This window comes from Sceloporus undulatus, chromosome 3, assembly GCF_019175285.1.
Source record: "Sceloporus undulatus isolate JIND9_A2432 ecotype Alabama chromosome 3, SceUnd_v1.1, whole genome shotgun sequence".
NCBI classification, from domain to species: domain Eukaryota; kingdom Metazoa; phylum Chordata; class Lepidosauria; order Squamata; family Phrynosomatidae; genus Sceloporus; species Sceloporus undulatus.
In genome coordinates, this window is record NC_056524.1 from 221513448 (window position 1) to 221532793 (window position 19346).

At 41.4% G+C, this 19346-nt stretch overlaps 1 protein-coding gene across 4 annotated transcripts in view; it reads right to left on the reverse strand.

Moving 5' to 3' along the window:
* Positions 1-19346, reverse strand: part of EPHB1 (EPH receptor B1) — a 585803-nt gene that overhangs the window by 70431 nt on the left and 496026 nt on the right. For 3 of the 4 annotated variants that reach the window (XM_042457579.1, XM_042457578.1, XM_042457580.1), the window contains exon 5: positions 5234-5569. In XM_042457579.1, the coding sequence (XP_042313513.1) occupies positions 5234-5569 (336 nt within the window). Of the gene's footprint in view, positions 1-5233; positions 5570-14385; positions 14469-19346 lie in introns of those variants that run through there. The other variant, XM_042457581.1, reaches the window with a different exon arrangement.

A 19346-nucleotide genomic window follows, 5' to 3' on the forward strand; every position in this document is an offset into this window, starting at 1 on the left:
TTTGTGTCATGTCTTTTTAGATTGTAAGCCTGAGGGCAGGGAACCGTCTATTATCCCTTCTGTTGTAAGCCGCCCGGATTTCCAGTGATTGGGCGGCATATAAGTAAATCCTATTATTATTATTATTATTATTATTATTATTATTATTATTATTATTATTATCCCTACAATCATAGTCAGTGATTTCTAGTGATGGAAAATACAATCCAGTAAGTTTAGGACAGTCCACATGGTGTTCACTTGGGCCTCAAACTGGCAACCTTCCAATCTTAAGATTGACAGAACTGGTGTCTTAACCACTAAACCACTGTGTTCCTTTAATTTTCTATTTATTTATAAGTGTTTCATTACATAGGACTTGGTGTAGAGATGGGCTGGTACTAGTCTGTCTGCCTGTCAAAGGGGGCAGGGGGCAAGAGGAACTCTGTTCTAGTATACTGAATATTAAAGAAATGAAACCAACAATGTATATTTTTAAAAAAAGGATTCAGTTGGTAAGCAGGCCAAGTTTATTTACTTTCAGAGCTAGCTTGCAGGGTCCCATCCTCTTCAAAAGAAAATTGAACCATCCAGCTTGATAGTTTCATCTACTATCATCAACATTTCTGTGTTGTAAACCAGCCAGCTTACCAAGGAATTCATGGGAAAGTGTAAATGGTATGCCAATTCAGTGCTCTTTTGGGGGGGGGGGGGGGGTTACAAAAAGGAAAAAAGAAGCGAAAACAAATTTATAGCAGATGCAACATAAACACTGCAGAAGTCCTGCTCTTCTTTCCACATAGAATCACACAAAATCACAGAGCTGGAAGGGACCACAAAGGCCATTTGTACAGCCTCTTACCATGCAAGAAAACACAATTAAAATACTCCTTTAAAATGGCAAACTTTTGGCTATGGATTAAACAACTCATGGATTTATGGTTTAGATCATTGTTTCAAAGGCTGGACTAAAGAGTTTATCCCATGGGGGAAATCCCATGCAAAAACAGGATTTAAAAGGTAGAAAAAACTCACAAAAGTGGGTTGATTTTCACCCGTCATTGTTAAACTTGTGTTAACCCACACGGAAAGTAAACAAAAGCTGCTCCTTTTTACTTTTGGGATTTTCCAGAAATAAAAAGGAGCGGCTTTTGTCTACTTTCCTTCCACTTTGCATTTGTTATATGTTTTTTATTTTATTTTATTTGGTTTGTTACATGTTTTTTAATTTTATTTTTGAAGTATATGTTTATTCTGCCCAATTTCTGTAGCAGTTTGTAAATGGCTTTAAATAGCCACATGAAAATGTGTGCACATCTTTATGAGCATTTTTGTGTGTATGAAGATTCATATGCAGGTTTGTACACATTTCCCCTTAATATTCACAACTATGAAAGAAGTCTTCTCTAGCATTTGTCTTTTTGTATGTGATACCCCCCTAATGTTTGCATTTTTGTGTGCAATTTTTGGTTGAAGAATTGTGCTCCAAAATTATGAGAAGTATAAAAAGTGAAGTATAATTGTGTTCCATTTTATGCATTATTTCAAGACGAGTGAGCTGGGCCAGTTTTGTTAAAAATGAAATCAAATAAACAAAAATCTCTCCTGTCCCTATGCAAAAATGGAGTTGTCCTAAAGCAGTAAGATGTGAGAAGTAATAACTAATGGGAAATGTTAGCATGGCAAAAATTTTGACATGATGATGATGATGATGATGATGATGATGATGATGATGATGGTGATATTAATACTAATAGGGCTTTTTAAACTTGGATGCTAAAATCTAGAGGGCTGTACTGGATGGAAGTGATAGATTTCCAAAGCAAACAGTCTATTAGCTAGAGCTAGCTAATCACAGAGAGAGGAGAGAGAGAGGAAGGGGGATGAGGGATAAACAGAGAGAACAATTCAGAGATAAAACTATTTATACAGTTAATTTATACAAATGATTAAACTTGTTGATGGAGGAGATCCAATATGCTATACTTGTATTTTACAGTCTGTTACCACAGGGAATAAGTCCAATTTACAATATTTTACACAGCAAAGACATTCCAAGGAAGTGGTCCAAACTGTGATCAATAACAACGTTCTCAAAACCATTAAAAGAGGTACCTAGTCCCAACAAAAGCTAGGAATAAAATGAAAGAGTGTCCTGAAAATACAAACAATTAAATAAAAACTGATTGGATGGAGGGTTATTGGGGTGGCAAGAGGGACAGATGGGGAGATAGCTGTTACATTAGAATGAAAAGAAAAGTAGTGTGAAGATGGATATATGGGTGAATGGGCAGACAGATGGCTAAGATAAGGGTACTGATCAGTTCCTTTGAACCTGATAAAGACATTCAAGTTTGTTTCTGTTAAAAACGCTTAATTAGACTAATTAAAGAGAAGAGAATTGACATAAATACTACTTTTTGTATGCTCAGAGCATGCAATTTTCTACATCATTTGTCATTACTTGGAGTCTGGTTTTTCAGGCATAGTTTTAATAAAGCCCCATGCAGACTCTGAATGCACCCTCCCATTGAAAGTAAATGCACGAAATACAGCTGCCTATAATAATGTGCTTTCCCTTTTACTGTCTGCATAGGCAATCACTCTTGTCGTTAGAAATATGTTACATTTTTAGGTCAGCAGCGAAACAAAAAAGGAAGGAGGCCAGCAAAACTAGATTGTTAAGCATCAGTGTCTCAGTCACTGCCAAATCTGCACAATCTATTCTTCCTATGCATTCCCATTAACCTCTCTTTAAATGCTTCTAGTGCTTGGCACCCCATTTTAACCTGCTTAAACAAGTGCTAAGACCTCATATCTTAGTGCCATATATATATCTTTTTGGTCTTTCATACATTGTTCACATTCTTAAAAGCACTGCAAGTAAATGTGTTTCAGCTGGATAATGACAGACCATGTCTGAATACATTGCAAATATCAAGTTTGTAAAATAATAGTGGCTCTGTGGCAGAAACAGGGAAGGAGAGAAATGTAAATGGACAGATGGGGAAAAGAATGACATACAAACAGAAAGGGAAGGGTAAGAAACAACACCTAAAAGGACACGCTCTATAGGAGGAGGATGCCACAATGAAGGGCAGAGTAAGGTCAGATAGCACTCTTTGAGAATCCAAGGTTAGACAACAGACCAAAGGGTTGTTTGACCTGTTCATATGGAGGTCAGCTTGTGGTCCTTTGCTTACTGGGGGAAAGCCACTTTATGTGAATGGTGAAGCTGATGAGCAGGTGGGCACATGTCAAAATGGAGGGGGGAGGAAGCAAGCAGGAAAAACAAACAAAAGAGCACAGATGAAAGAGGTAGGTTGGGTTGTACTTGGTTAGAGATATGGATGACATCCGGTAGGCACAAACCTAACATGACAACCTGACAGAGTTTTTATTCCTGAGGGATGGGATGCTAGAATATTTATGCCAGATTTTGTTGCAAACTCTCCCATGGGAAAGGAATTAACAAAGACTCTCATTTTTGCATGTCTCATACAAAGCAGAAATTACCATTTTCTTTCTGTAAACAAAACAGATTGTCATCTGTTGTTGCCTTCTACTGTCAGTTTGTTAAACTTTTAGCCAGGGTCACCACCTGTTAGTTGTCCCTTTGTCACCTTTTACTCTGGCTTCATATGTACAATTCGTGTATATATACACGCAGATTCATTGTCATCTGGGTATCACCACTTCTTTTCAACATAATCTCCTTTTATTTTAATTTTATTATAGCTGGAATTACTTCTATCTATTAAAAATGAATCTGTGGTAGTGGGTAACAAAGATGAGATAGATGCAAAGAAATTATTTATGTGTGGCTTTGTTGTTGTTAAGGGCACTAACTGTACAGCTGTTCTTTATCAGCAACATGGAACCAGGCATTCTTCCTGATGGGAATGGTGGTTCTGTGAAGAACATCTCAGAGTCCCAGGACTAAAACTACCACATTTTGTTATCTAGGAAGATATTCATCTTGGCTTAGCCCTGCTTGCTCTTGGTCTGGCTTTACTTGGAGCTAGCCACCATCATATAAAATCTTTCCACAATGCCACGATGAAAAACACAAGAGCAACATGGCTAATTAAAATGCTGAATGGTTCACAGGTGCAGGGACGTAGCCAGGATTTTAGGAAGGGGGGGGGGTCCAGATTAAGTGCAACCATTATAATGGGGTTTGGGCATGGTGGTGCGGGGGTGCACACCATTCATTATATCTAATGGAAGGGGGGTTCGGACCCCATGGACACCCCCCCTCCTCGGCTACATCCCTGACAGGTGCCAGCTGCAATTCCCAGCACTGCTGCAGCCCTTTGACTAGTAAACCTGCTGGGGGAGAGAAATGATGTGTGCCATATTACATTTTGCTAGAAGTTGCCTCAAACCTGAAGTCAGTTGCACCATAGGCTCTCCAGTTACAGAAACTTCTGGCTATAGATATTTTCCCGGTAGCATGTGGGAGGGGGCCTAAATACCCTAAAGACCCCACATTCCATCTGATTTTGGAAACTAAGGGTCAGCCCTGGTTGGATGGGAGATAACCAATGACTATCAGGTGGTGTAGGCTACATTTCTAGGGAAGAAACTTTCAATACACCTCTGAGTATTCCTTCCCTAAGTAAACTCTATTAAACTCATGGGTTCTCCATAAGGTGGCAGGTGACTTGAAGGCACACGTGGACACACACATGGGGAAGGGGTAGAGAGAAAATTGGCATAAATTGAAGATTTTTCTGGAAATCCATTGCAAATTATTAATACTAAATCAACAGAGCCAAAAGTGATGTCTTTAACAGGGTTGGGGAGTAGGAATATGAGTAAGGAGTAAAGGAGTAAGAGGTTTTTACAGGCATAGGAATAAGAAGTAAGAAAATATATTTGTTACTCTTTATTCCTGTTATTATATTGTACATGCAAACACCAAAAAACAATTTTATTATATTGCACTGGGGAAGGGACTTGGAGGCAAAGAGAGACACTTACACACATACACACACAAGCCTTGCAAACCAACGGGGGCATTTCCCCAGGCCTGGGGAGGAAGGGGTAAGGAGTAAAGGAGTAAGAGGTTTTTACAGGAGTAGAAGTAGGGGTAATGTTAAAAAAAATCTTACTCTAGAGTAGGACAAAGAGTAACCCCCAAATCACCACTACTCACCAGCCCTGCTCTTAAAATTACCTTGATGTTGTTAATTCATTTCAAGAAGTAAACAATGCAGAAGAGCTACAAAACAAAAACCATGGCACTTACCAGCTTGGTTGGTGGTGATGTTCACTGACACATGCTGCGGTGGGAATGGGCTTTTGTTAGAAACTCCATTCACAGACTGAATCTCAAAAGTATATGGTGTGTGGGCCCATAAGTTGCTGATGAAGACTCGGGTTTCTGTGAGGCCCAACTGCCTTGGTACAAATTCCACATTGTCATCACAGCGGGAGCAGCTTCGACGATCTGCCCGACACTTCTTGCATACAATATTGTAGGTTACATCTTCACGGCCTCCTGTCTCTCGAGGCGGATGCCACTCTAATATAATTGATGTCTCATTGACTATAGAGATCACATTGCGAGGTCCTGAAGGAACACCTGTTAAAAAAACAATTTGCAAGTAAAGTTTATGCAAATAAATGTCTGGTTGTGATACAATGGATACCTCCACTGAGATGGTGTACAGATTAGAAAAATGGAATGCCTTAGATTTGGATATTTTTCTAGTACCTCTTGTGACTTCTATTGGAAAGAGTCAAATGAAACAAGAAGCTCTCCTTCCCTCCCAATTGAGTGTTTAATCCACTGTGTTGTATGAGCTGGTGCCCTCTTCAGAATCTCAGTAATTACCGTAACTGAAAGACTATCCCCCAGATCAGATGGGCTAGTAATGATACAACAAACATTTTGCCTTCTTTTATAGAACAACTTGGCCCAGTTGTTTGAGTTATCAGTACCAGTCTGATATATCTGGAAATTTCTCCTTGAAGCTAATAACAAGGACTGCATCTGAGCTGCATAAATAATGCAGTTTGATGCTGCTTTAAATATTGTGGCTCCATCCTATGGAATCCTAGGATTTGTAGTTTGTTGTGGCACCAGAGCTCTCTGACAGAGAAGGCTAAACATGTCACAAAACTACAAACCCCAGAATCCCATAGCACTAAGTCATGGGTGTTAAAGAGGCATCAAACTGCATTATTTCTGAAGTGCAGATGCAGCCTAGGTCAGCAATGGTCAGAACAGGAGTGCTGTTGCCTTCTTCTTTGCCTTGGCTCATTGATTTGGGTCACCAAGGGTTGTGAGATTCCTCTGGAGCACTTGCTGTCTGTCTATAGCATTTTTTGGTCTCAATTGTTTAGAAAATTGTTTTGGGACATTTATTATTCACTTATTAGTAAAATTTATATCCATCTTTTTCTCTCAGTGAGCTCACAGTGGTGCACATCACTCTTCTCTTCCCCATATTATCCACACACCAACAACACCATAAAACAGTTTAGGCTGTGGTAGAGTGACCGGTTGAGTATTATTGACCAGACAGTTTCATGACTCAGTGGGGATCAGAACCAGAATTTCCCAAGTTCCATTACAGCATTCTAACACTATTCCACATCTGCTGGCATGACATTAAAGCCTTTTGACCTCTCTGCAGCAAACATAGCACTCAGCTATCCCAGTTTGTGAAAAGCATCTTGTGCATTTTTGAAGCTGTTAAAGGTTTCCTCCATTGTTTTATCAGCCCCACCAATTCACTAAAGGTTTCTGGACTGTTGGATTTGACTGTCTTTACTAGAGGCTCTGGAATTACAAGCTCATCATTTCAGTTACCGTATATACTCGTGTACAAGTTGACTTCATGTATAAGTCGAGGGAAGGTTTTAGGATCAAAATCTTGGAATTTGATATGCCCCGTGGATAAGTCAAGGGCAGAATTTAGGAGACAGGTTTTAAGGTTGGCTTCAAAGTGGAAGTGGAAGGGGGAAGGGAAGAGAAGCTTGGTTTTCAGAGGAAACGCAAGGAGGAGGAGACTGAAGAGAAGCAAAGGTTTGGAAATCAGCTTACAGGCGGTCTGAAATACAAAGAAGTGGCAAGGTTTGGAGATGAGTTTGCAAACGGAGGGAAAATGGGGAAATGCAAAGAAGAGGCAAGGTTTGGAGATCGGCTTGCAAACGGAGGGAAAATGGGGAAATGCAAAGAGGAGAAAGAAAAGTTTGGATATAAGATTGAGACAGGAATCACTCCATGCACACTCACACTGGTGCCTCGCAGCTCTTTCAGCAAGCGCTGCTGAGGCACGGAGAGTGGGACATCAGGGCTACTTTTAAAAGGAGCTTTATGAGTATTATTACTGTTTCTTGTTGTTGTTGTTAACTGTCCTCCAGTTGATCTCAAGCCATGGTAACTGTATTGACCCTTGTATAATTCGACCCCAGATTTTAGGGTCAATATTTGGGCATAAATTTCTCAACTTATAGTTGAGTATATACGATATGTGAGGTTCTTGATTCTTTTAAATCATCAATCTGACCATCTTATCCCAGTTCATATCTCCATATTCCCCCAATGTTTCTGAATCCACACAAATAAATCATTTCTAGGATGAGACTCACAGGCCTTATGAGCGCATCTAATTGCAAACATTCAAGGAAATTGATAAAAAGTACATTTAAAAGAAAATGACCATAATATTCATCTGGAAGAGATGGAGGTCAAAGGAAAGTAGACCTTGCCTCTGAAGTCTTTGCCCTTTTAGCTTTCCGCAACACCTCTTTTAGTCATATGCTAGCTCTATAGCTAGACTCAAAGAAGAAGGAACTACAATAGCAGTATGTCTAAAATGAGTGCTGAACAGAAATCAATGGGTGGAGGTGAGAGAGAGGAAGCCCTGCCAAGAGAAGGTTGCAATAGTCAAGTCGAGAGACCACTAGGGCATGGACCAAAATCTTTGCAGTAGAAGCAGAGAGATATGGATGGATTTTGGAAATATTATAGAGGAAAAATCTACAGAGCTTGGCTGTGGCTTGAATCTGAGGGATAAATGACAGAGAGGAGTCAAAAATGAAACCAAGACTGTGAGCTTCCTGGACCGGCTGAATAGAGATGCTGTTGACAGAGACAGAAAAGGAATATTGAAGGGTGGGCTTAGGAGGGAAGATAAGAAGCTCCGCCTTGGACATGTTGAGCTTCAAGCGCTGATGGCACATCCAGTGGGAGACAGCTGTCAGACAAGATGAAACTTGCTGCTCAAGCCCTGGCCAAAGGTCAGGGGTGGAAAGATACAGTTGAGTATCATCGGCGTACAGAAAAACCGAAAAACCGAAAGAGCTGATAAGTTTACCAAGAGACAGTGTGTGTATAGAGAGAACAAGAGGGGACTCAAAACAGAACTCTGAGGAACTCCAACAGATAGGGGAACAGAGGATGAAGTCTGGCCACCCAAGACCACTGCAAAAGATCTATCTGACAGGTAAGATTTAAACCAATTGAGAAGGGAGCCCAAGAAGACAAGGTCAGAAAGTAAATCAACTAAAAGATAGTAGTCCACGGTGTCGAAGGCCGCAGACAGGTCGAGGAGGACAAGGATGGAGTAAAGGCCATTTGCCTTGGCCTGCAGGAGATCATTTGAGATCTTGGTGAGGGCCGTCTCAGTGGAGTGTCGTGGGTGGAAACCGGACTGGAAAGGGTCCAAAATGGAATTGATTTCGAGAAACTCAAGACAGTGAAAGTAGACTACTCGTTCCAGAGCCTTAGAAAGAAAAGGAAGAAGAGAAATTGGGCGATAGCTAGACAAGGAAGAAGGGTCAAGAGAAGGTTTTTTTCAGAATAGGGGAAACTAGAGCGTGTTTAAAGACAGAGGGGAAGGAGCCAGAAGAAAGAGAGAGGTTAAAGATGTAGAGGAGGGAGGGCAAAAAAGAAGGAGCTATGCAGACGAGAAGGGATTGGGTCAAGAGAAATGCAGAGAATTTGTTAGTAGGAGGAGTCAGGAGAATAATGGTGGGAACCAAATCAGAAACAGTCAACTCCGACCGAATAGTAGTGATCTTTGTAATGAAATAATTGGCAAAATCGGAAGGAGAAAATAATGAAGAAACAGGGGGAGCAGAAGGTTTTAGTAGTACAGTGGTACCCCGGGATACGAATGCGCCGGGTTACGAATTTTTCGGGATACGAAAAAATCCCATAGGGATTTATTGCTTCGGCTTACGAAGGTTTCTTCGGGTTACGAAAAAACCGCGGCGCTATTTTCCGCCACCGGAGGGCAGCAGAGAGCTATTTTTCCATTAGCGCCTATGGGAATTCGGCTTACGAAGGTATTTCGGGTTACGAAATTAACCGCGGAACGAATTAATTTCGTAACCCGGGGTACCACTGTATGTTGAAACAAGAGAACAAGCGCTGCGGGCGCCTCTTGTTGGCGCTGATCAATAGTTTATAATAATTCTGTTTTGCCATAGCTAAGGAGTGTGAGAAGGAAGAGAGAATGAACTTATAATGGATAAAGTTGGCCCACTCCCTGGACTTTCTCCAGAGACGTTCGGCCGCTCGAGAGCAAGACCAGAGGAACCTAAAGATGGGAGTGATCCAGGACTGAGGCTCAGTCATAGAGGATGAGGAGAACATGCATGGGGCAAAGCTGTCAAGAGTTGAGGAAAGAGTGGAATTGAGCAAGGACATAGCTGAATCTGCAGAGTCCCCAAGATTGAGAGAAGCAAGAGATGAATCCAAAGATTGAGTGAGAAGATTAGAGTTAACAGATTGGAGGTTACGGAACTGGCGAAGAGCAGTAAGCCAAGGGAGTGGGATATAAGTGAGAGGAAAAGTGATTAAATGATGATCGGAAAGAGAAAAGTCAGATGCCAAATAGTCAGAGATGATACACTTAGCAACAAGAACAAGGTCAAGTCAGTAACCGAGAGAGTGAGTTGAAGAGTTCGAGTGAAGTAGAAGATCGAAGGAAGCTAAAAGGGAATTTAAGCGAGAGGTTGAAGAATTTGTAGGATCATCAATATGGATATTGAAGTCACTGAGAATCAGAGAGGTAACAGAATTTGAAAGAAAAAATGTGAGCCAAGACTCAAAATCAGACAAAAATTGGTTGGCAGAACCAGGGGGGCGATAAATGACAGCAACACGGAGCTGTAAGGGAAAGAAGAGTCGGATAGAATGACATTTGAAGGAAGAAAAATAATAGCTGGGGGGGGGAAGAGTTGAAACCGGCAGGAGTTGGACAATAAGATGCCAACCCGTCCTCCTCTGCCCTCAGGACAGTTTGAATGAGTAAAAGAAAGATAGCCATTAGAAAGGGCAGCGGAGGTAACAGTGTCATGGGCTGGGAGCCAAGTTTCAGTCAGAGCAAGAAGACTGAGATAGCGGGAAAGAAAAAGATCATGGAGTACTGCCGCTTTTGGTGCAGCGGAGTGACAGTTCCAAAGTGAGCAGAAGAAGGGAAGCTGGGAGACATGAATGACTCTTGAGGGTTCAGTGTGATTATAAACTATTGTTAAATTGTAATATATCAGATATCAGGAGTTTGAAGTTTTAAGATTAAAGATTCCAGTTTTACTAGAATCTTCTCATGTTTGTTGCTTTTTTGTATAATGTTTTAGCAATAATCTATCACATTTACTGTGCTGTTTAGTTTTGTACTACAGTACTGTCTATTTTTAAAATATAATGAAAAGATGCTTGTTAGTTCTTGAATACAGAATATATTGAGGAATTATGTACACAATACAGTCGCCCCTCCATTCTCGTGGACTTGAGATCCACAATCTTGAATATTCACAGAGAGGCAACCTCCATTAATTTAAGTGGGGCATGGCCCCATGCCATGTGCACCTCATGTGCTCATAGGCACGCACCACATTCAAGCCTTGAATATCAGCGAGTCTCCATTTTCACAAGGAGGACTGGAACGGATCCCCCGCAAAAACAGAGGGTTGATTGTATATGCTAAACCTCTCACAATTTCTGGCTTTGGTTCTGATTTTTACGTAAAATGGGCTACATCCTGTACTTGGGGGGTTACCAGCTTTTGCTGTTTACATTTTGCCCCTCATTTGTATTCTGACATCATGCAAACAGAAGAAATCTGTTTTATTAACATTTCTAGATAATTGATCTAGATTATTGACCTACACTCTTGGTGCTCTTGGACATCTCAGCGGCTTTTGATACCATTGACCATGGTATCCTTCTGGAACGCCTGAGGGAGTTAGGTATCGGGGGCACTGCGCTCCAGTGGTTCCGTTCCTACCTCTCGGGCAGATTCCAGATGGTGCAGCTAGGGGACGAGCGCTCCGACAAGAGGGCGCTTACATCTGGTGTCCCTCAGGGAGCCATTCTGTCCCCCATGCTATTTAACATTTACATGAAACCGCTGGGAGAGATTATCCGGAGACACGGGGTGTGGTGTTATCAGTACGCTGATAACACCCAAATAGTCTTCTCTGTGTCTCCGACTGATGCAGTGACCAGGGATGGCATCTCTCCTCTTGATGCCTGTCTAGACTCGGTAATGGGCTGGATGAGGGAAAACAGACTCAGCTTCAATCCAGAGAAAACAGAAGTGCTCGTGATAGGTTCCCCCGGTCCGGGATTGGAGGTTTGTCCACCTGTCCTGAATAGGGTCACGCTCCCCTTGAAGGACTCTGTTCGCAGTCTAGGGGTGCTCCTGGACTCGTCGCTCCACCTCACATCCCAGGTGGATGTGACGGTCAGGAGCGCCTGTTTTCAACTCCGGTTGATACACCAGCTGCGACCCTTCCTGGGCCGGGGGGACCTTGAAACGGTGGTACATGTTCTGGTAACCTCTCGTTTGGATTTCTGTAATGCGCTCTACATGGGGCAACCCTTGTATCATTCCCGGAAGCTACAGTTGGTTCAAAATATGGCAGCTAGAGTGGTCACTGGATCTTCCAGGGCCACCCATATAACACCAGTATTAAAAGATCTCCATTGGCTGCCCATTAGCTTCTGAGCGCAATACAAGGTGTTGGTTATTACCTATAAAGCCCTAAATGGCTTGGGCCCAGGGTACTTGGAGAACTGCCTCTCCCCATATAATCTGCCCCGCACACTCAGATTGGCTGGGAAGCATTTGCTGAGAGTCCCAGATTCAAAATACGCCACAACATCACGTAGAGCCTACTCCATCTCGGCTCCTCTGCTCTGGAACACGCTTCCCAGTGAGCTCCGCTCGGCCACCTCCCTTGACCGGTTCAGGAAGGAACTAAAAACCATCCTGTTCCAAAAAGCTTTCCCCTAATTCCTTTCCTTTGTAGCCTCCTTCCTCCCTCCCCCCACTGTTATTATTTTTGTTGTTGAACATCCTATGCTAGCTGGATATTGTTATATTGTGATATTGTGAATTGTACTGTGATTTTAATGTATATTTGTTGTTTATCGTGTTTTTATCGTGTAACTGAAATTGTTGTAACCCGCCTTGATCTACGGAAAGGCGGGCTATAAATAAACATTTTATTATTTATTATTATTACATTACCTCAAGGTGTCTCAGCCTAGCTATGATTCTTAGCCAGCATGACCAATGGTCCTAAGTACTGGGTTTGAAAGGCACCAGGTTGTGGGATATGATGAGAGATCAGCTGCAAGTTTCTACTGCTGGAAATCTACTACAAAGCCAGATCTAATCCACAGGAATCATGTCACCATAGACAAATAATACAGAAATGATACATAATACATTTTTTTAAAAGGTAACATTCCATGAAACATATTATTAGGGATCAGGAAAGCCCACATGCTGTAAAAACAGAAAGAGGCTAGAAAAAAATGTCAGAAGCAGAAAGCAGTTATTAATGGTTCAGTATGTCAGACTGAAAGGATGAGTATTTAGTGAGGTCCTGCAAAGGTCTTCTTCTATGTCAACTCTCTATGCAGTTATTATTTATTAGCAACCTGAACACCAGAGTTCAGTGTACATGTATCATATCTATAGGCAGCACCATTCTAGCAATGACTGAAAACATGTTGCAGAGTAAGAATTAAGTTTTTATATGCTGAGGAAATAGGGCTGAAATCAATTAATGGAGATACAATATAAACAAATACAGTGTGGACTATGCAAGAAAATGTAATCAAAGGCACACATATATAATGTGAATTCTGAGCAAGGAATTGTACCACAAAGTAAGATCACTGGACTATAAGGAATGACAAACAGTGTGAGTCAACAGTGTGGCCATGCTGCTGGCAAAGCAAACAGCATAATGGTCCAAGCTCTATTAAACAAGCACAATAATTATTCAGTCTACTATATCCTCAGCCAGAGAATAAAAATCAGACTATAATACATGTCTTCAAAATCCTCAAAACCAAACTCAAGGCCAAATATTGACGTTCTAGAGATCTGAAGTCCTGCTCTAAAATTTCTGCTGGCCTCACTCGAAATACATTGTGCCTTTAATAAATCTTGGACAACAAAATATTAATGGCTGTGAAAACATATTATCCTAACAAGTATTACACATTACTGCAAATTCTACATTTATGAGACACTTCAAATTCAGTTAAACAAACCATCTACATTCCAACAATCATTGACTACATCTCCACCAAATTATGTCTCATTGGTGCATTACATTGCCGCCGCCGTCATTTGCAGCGCGGAGGAGCCCCAGCATCCAAACTGCGCAGGTCCTCCGCCCTGCAAATAAGAAGCCCCAAAGTGGCACTTCTCTTTGTGGCGCACTTATGATGTCGCGAGGCGCCAATGGTGCACTTGCGGCATCATATGTGCCGCAAGATGTGCGGACGCAATGCGTCCACTATGTCAAGATGGCGGCGCCTGTGTGGAATGGGCGCCACCATTTTTTATGGACTCGGTCCGTATTAGGGTTAGGGGCGTCAGGAAGTGATGCCCCTTTCTAACCCTAGTACACGTGGAGTGCATACTTTATGCCTGTGCGGAACGGGCCATTGTTTCACTAAATCCTGCAGTATCACTTTTTCTTTCAACATAGTAGATGCTTATGTTCAAGTGATTCAACCAGAGTTTAGGAAATTGGGCATGGAAAATGATTTGGATCTTTCTCGATTCTATTACATTCTATCCCATTCCCACAAATGTATAACTATGCTTTATACCCAGGGCCATATTACTACTCAGAACTTCATCAGATGAAGTGGGTTTATATTCACAAAAGCTCATGCTAAAATAAAAATCAGTTTGTCTTAAAGGTGCTGCCACATTTTTTTCTCTCTTTTCCTTTCTTCTTTTCATATTTGAAAGAAGTAACACTTTACAGTTCAAATTAAAATAAAGTTTCACCAGCATTATTATTTTTAAAAACCCAAAACTTCCTATCCTCCTTTTCTCAAAACTGACTACAACAGTTACTTTTTAAAAAATCTACCTACCTATCATCAATCCTTCTCTTCCTGTATGGATTAAATTTCAGCTTGTCAGCCTACATCCAGCCCAATGCTGCCCAAACAATTGTTAAGGGTCTCCCAGCCTTCTTGGCTTCAGCTGAAAAGGAGATGTAGAGTTGGTGTCATCAGCATTTCAATGGTACCAAACTCCAAAGTCAAGATGGCATATACCAACAGTCCCAAACTGAAGAGAACAGGATACAAGTTCACATCTTGAAGACTTCCACAAACCAGTGGCCAAGGAATTAAGCATTAGCTTGTTCCAACAATTTTATTGGAAGAATGTCCAGCCATAAAGAACCAGAGCCAAGAAAATGCTTCACAGTCCTATGCCAGCCAAGTGTTCCAAAATGACATCTCATAGCATTACACTGAATGCTACCAGCAGACCCAAAAGAGATGCTGTCTTCATGACTGGCTGGAAGCTTAGGTCATTCATCAGATCTATTGTCACTTGTCCTAGAAAATGTCCTGAACCCAGTCTGACCCTAAATAATTGGTTTCCTTCCCTACCTCCCAAAAAAGAAAAAAAAAAAGGCTGGAATTATTCAGTAATAACAATTTGGAGACTAGCTAATAAATAACCAGTCAAGTAATTTTCATCTAATTGTCTAAAATTCATCTAATCATACAGGAACAAAGCCTTCTTCCAAGGAAGTATTTACAGTCACCACTGCCTATGTAGCAAATCCCCTTAGGCAGCTTTTAACAACAAGATTGACACAAATCTAGTAAGCAAGTGTTTGCCTTCAATCTTCCAGGCAACACATTCACACCAAAAGGTTAAAGAAACAAACTAATTCATGGAAATAAGCCATGATCTGAAGATCGTGTACTCAGTGTGGATTGAGTGACTTTATCAAAAGAGTGTCATGCAAAGTGCTGTCAGCTGGCTACCTAGGGTTTCCCTTCACTACTTTGAGGTCTGAGAAATAGAAATCCCCTCACCACATGGAACAACTCTGCTGGCCAACACTTTTCTGACACTGGGAATGACACCCTGGTGGCAGAGGTGTATTCTGTCTGGTCTCCAGGCATCTGAGAATATAATTAAGAGACAAGTATTTCAGCACCTCACTTGAAAGAAAATGAATCCACAGCCATACTGCTGAATCTGTCACAACCTACTTCCACTCAAGCCCTTGAGGGTTTTTCAACTACTATCCCCATTCCAAATTCCCTGCTTCCCTTCTCTCTCCCCCTTTCTTCATAATTACATTCAGAGAGGCACTTTGAGAGAGCTTCTCTGATCTGTTGTCATGGTTACTGCAGATGAAAGCATTTTGTTAAAATTGCTAGAAAAATGCTATCCTTTAACGAAAATTCCATTTAATTTTTCCCCCCGTCAGCACAGTTAAAGTATTTGTCATGAGCCATCTAGCAGTTAAAGCTTTGCTGTGTACACAGTGGAAAGGTGCTGTGCTGAATGTGAACCACTAAAGTGATGCTGCACTTAAAATCTGTTACCATGTGTGTGACATAAATACACACAGAGGGACACAAATGGAAACCCACAGAATTTAAAAGTTTTATTATAATTGTTTTCTTTTTAATCTAGATGATCTCAGGTTTTTCCATCCTATTTTCCCAGTAGCATATATGCAAGTGTGAAGGCTTTTGTTAAAATATAATGAAGTCCCACGGCTTTTCTTCCACAGTTCCCAATTCTTTCCACTAAGCCCTGACCATAATTCAGCATCTTTTTGCAACGTCCCCAGTTTCCCTAAAACTGCTACTTCCACTAGCTATCTTTTATTATTAATATCTATAACACAGGGGAGAATATAGTTTCTAATGTGGTACCCATGCTAGTTTGTTTCAGCAAAAATGACAAAGGCTCCTATGGTAAGTTTCTTGAAGTATGAGGTTTCATGGACTTCATCAGGTGCATGAAGAGGTAACCAGATGATTGATAGATAGATAGACAGATAGATAAGACAGATAGACAGACAGGCAGACAGACAGACGTAAAAAATTGAGAAAAGAGAAAATAATAATAATAATAATAAAATTTTATTTCTATCCCGCTTTTCCATGGTGATCAAAGCGGCGTACAGTATGCAATTAAAATACAGACATGTCAATAAAATGATTTAAAATATCATATTAAAAAAAACTAATTACACAGCCAGCTGAGTTGAAAGTCCAAGGACATAGCCAAGGTCATAACAAATGGGGGGGGAGAGTGTATAATATCACATCTCATGGGGGGAAAGCTTGGTGAAGAAAATAGGTCTTAAAGTTCTTTTTGAAGAGATCCAGGGAGGTGGTGGAACGGAGCTCGTCGGGAAGGTTATTCCACATTTTTGGGGCCAAGATGGAAAAGGCCCTTTACGAGGTCGCCGCATAATGCGCAGTTGGGACCTTCAGCAATTTCTTCCCGACAGATCTGAGTGTGTGGGGCGGATTATATGGGGAGAGGCAGTCCTCCAAGTACCCTGGGCCCAAGCCATTTAGGGCTTTGTAGGTAATTACCAACACCTTGTATTGCGCCCGGAAGCGAATAGGCAGCCAATGAAGATCTTTCAAAATTGGTGTTATATGGTCAGCCCTGGAGCATCCAGCGACCAGTCTCGCTGCCATGTTCTGCACTAATTGAAGCTTCCGAGTTTGGTACAAGGGTTGCCCCATGTAGAGCGCATTACAGAAATCCAATCGAGAGGTTACCAGAGCGTGTACTACAGTTTCAAGGTCCCTTCGATCCAGGTAGGGTTTCAGCTGGCGTATCAGCCAAAGCTGGTAACAAGCGCTTCTGACCGTCGCACCCACCTGAGATGTCAGTTGAAGCGATGAGTCCAGAAGCATGCCCAGACTGTGAACAGAGTCCTTCAGGGGAAGCGTGACACCGTTCAGGACAGGTAGCGAAATTACAGTACCCGGGCCTGGGGAACCGATCACTAGTACTTCCATTTTCTCTGGATTCAAGCTGAGTCTGTTTTTCCTCATCCAGCCCATTACCGACTCCAAGCAGGCATTTAGAGGAGAGATGCCATCCCTAGTCACTGCATCAGTCGGGGACACAGAGAAGCAGATCTGGGTGTCATCAGCGTACTGAACACCGCGCCCCATGTCTCCGGATGATCTCGCCCAGCGGTTTCATGTAAATGTAAAATAGCATGGGGAACATAATAGCTCCTTGAGGGACACCAGATGTAAGTTCCCTTTTATCGGAGCAGACGTCCCCCAGCTGCACCATCTGGAATCTACCCGAGAGGTAGGAACGGAACCACTGGAGCGCAGTGCCCCCGGTACCTAACTCCCTCAGGCATTCCAGAAGGATACCATGGTTGATGGTATCGAAAGCTGCTGAGATGTCCAAAAGCACTAACAGGGACACAATAAATTTAACACTGTGATTCTGCATGACCCTAATCTAGAGGACACAAAGATGTATATTTTGAATGAAATGAAGCTTTCTGGACCAATAAGACAGTTTTACATAAATTGATTTCTTTTGCAAAAAGTCCTGAAGGATGAAAAATTATAGAAAAGTACTCAAAAATTATTGTAATATTGTCCAGGGGGTGGGAATGAAATTGTTAATTTTTCCATGTAGTAATAAATCAAGAGAAGATTTAATTCCTAGTTTGGTCTGAGATTTTACTAAATAGCTTCTTTTTATCTCATATAGCTTCCCTAAAATCTAGTTTGATGAAAGATGGCTTGGTGGGAGGAGAACTCACTTCAGATATTGCAGGAGCTGAGGGGTATTTGGAGGATGTTTCACCAAATGAAGACAGTATCTACATATATGAGTATGGGTTTAACATTCTGGGAGGAAGCATGAATGAATGACTCTGGGACAGATTAAAACTAATTTTTTTAAAGAAAAAATATGAGACATTTCAGAAGAAATAGGAGAGCACATGAATGTGTGTGTATCTGCCATCAAGTCGCCTGTTGATTTATGAATAAATTTCACATAGTTTTCATAGGTAAGGAATACTCAGAGGTGAATTTGTCAGCTCCATCCTCTGAAATATAGCTTACAGTACCTGGTATTCATTGGTGGCTTCCCATTCAAGTACTAACCAGGGCTGAGCCTACTTAGCTTCCAAGATCAGGCAGGATCTGGTGCCTTACATGTCAAAAGTAAGACCCTGAGAAATGAACTAAACATGTCTCTCTCCCTCTCTCTTGAGGTTTTTTTAAAAAATAATGTTAAATGGTGCAGCTCCAAGATATTCAGGCCCCACTGCTTTCAGCCTTTCCCAATGAGCTTTATTTACCTAATCTCTAATCCTCTGTGACATCAAAGACAGATTACCCAATGGTTAATAGAAGCTAGTGTCCAAATGCTATTGTTATGGACAACTATTGTAAACATAACATAACACAAGTGTTGAATCAGTGATTGAATCAATGGGACTATTCAGTTGGCACGAGCAACTGGATTTAGACCTGGCTGCCCCATGAGAGTGCCTACTGCATCTCTATAGCCTGTGTACTTTTAAGGTTTGGTCTCTTGCTTGGTTTCAGAGATTCAGCTCGAAGAAGGGTTATTAAAAGTGATACCATCAATCACAGCACATAGCCTTTTATCAATTTATTTTAAGGTTGATTGGCAGACTTTTGAGCATCAGACATTATAGCTCCAGTGCCTTCCTTGGCTTAAACTTGGAATATAAAATCCAAGGAGTAGATATATTGTATTTCTGATACTGGTCAGTAAACTGTGATTTCCAGCCTAATAAAAAGAAGACAAATTGTGTATCTTTCACACAGTGAGTCCAGAGGACATGGAGAATCTGTTCCTGCTATTGTCAGGTGCAATCAGGCTCAGACTGGAGCCTGTCATATCACAGCCTAGGAAGATGGCACTACAAAGCCAATCTAGTATCACCTGCTGATATGAGACTTCTAGAACTGTAGATTTTCTTTCAACTAGACATTATGGCTGAGACAGATTTAGGACTTTATCAGACAGGAGCAAAAAAGACAGGAGCATAGTAATATACTCCTGTCAATATCATAC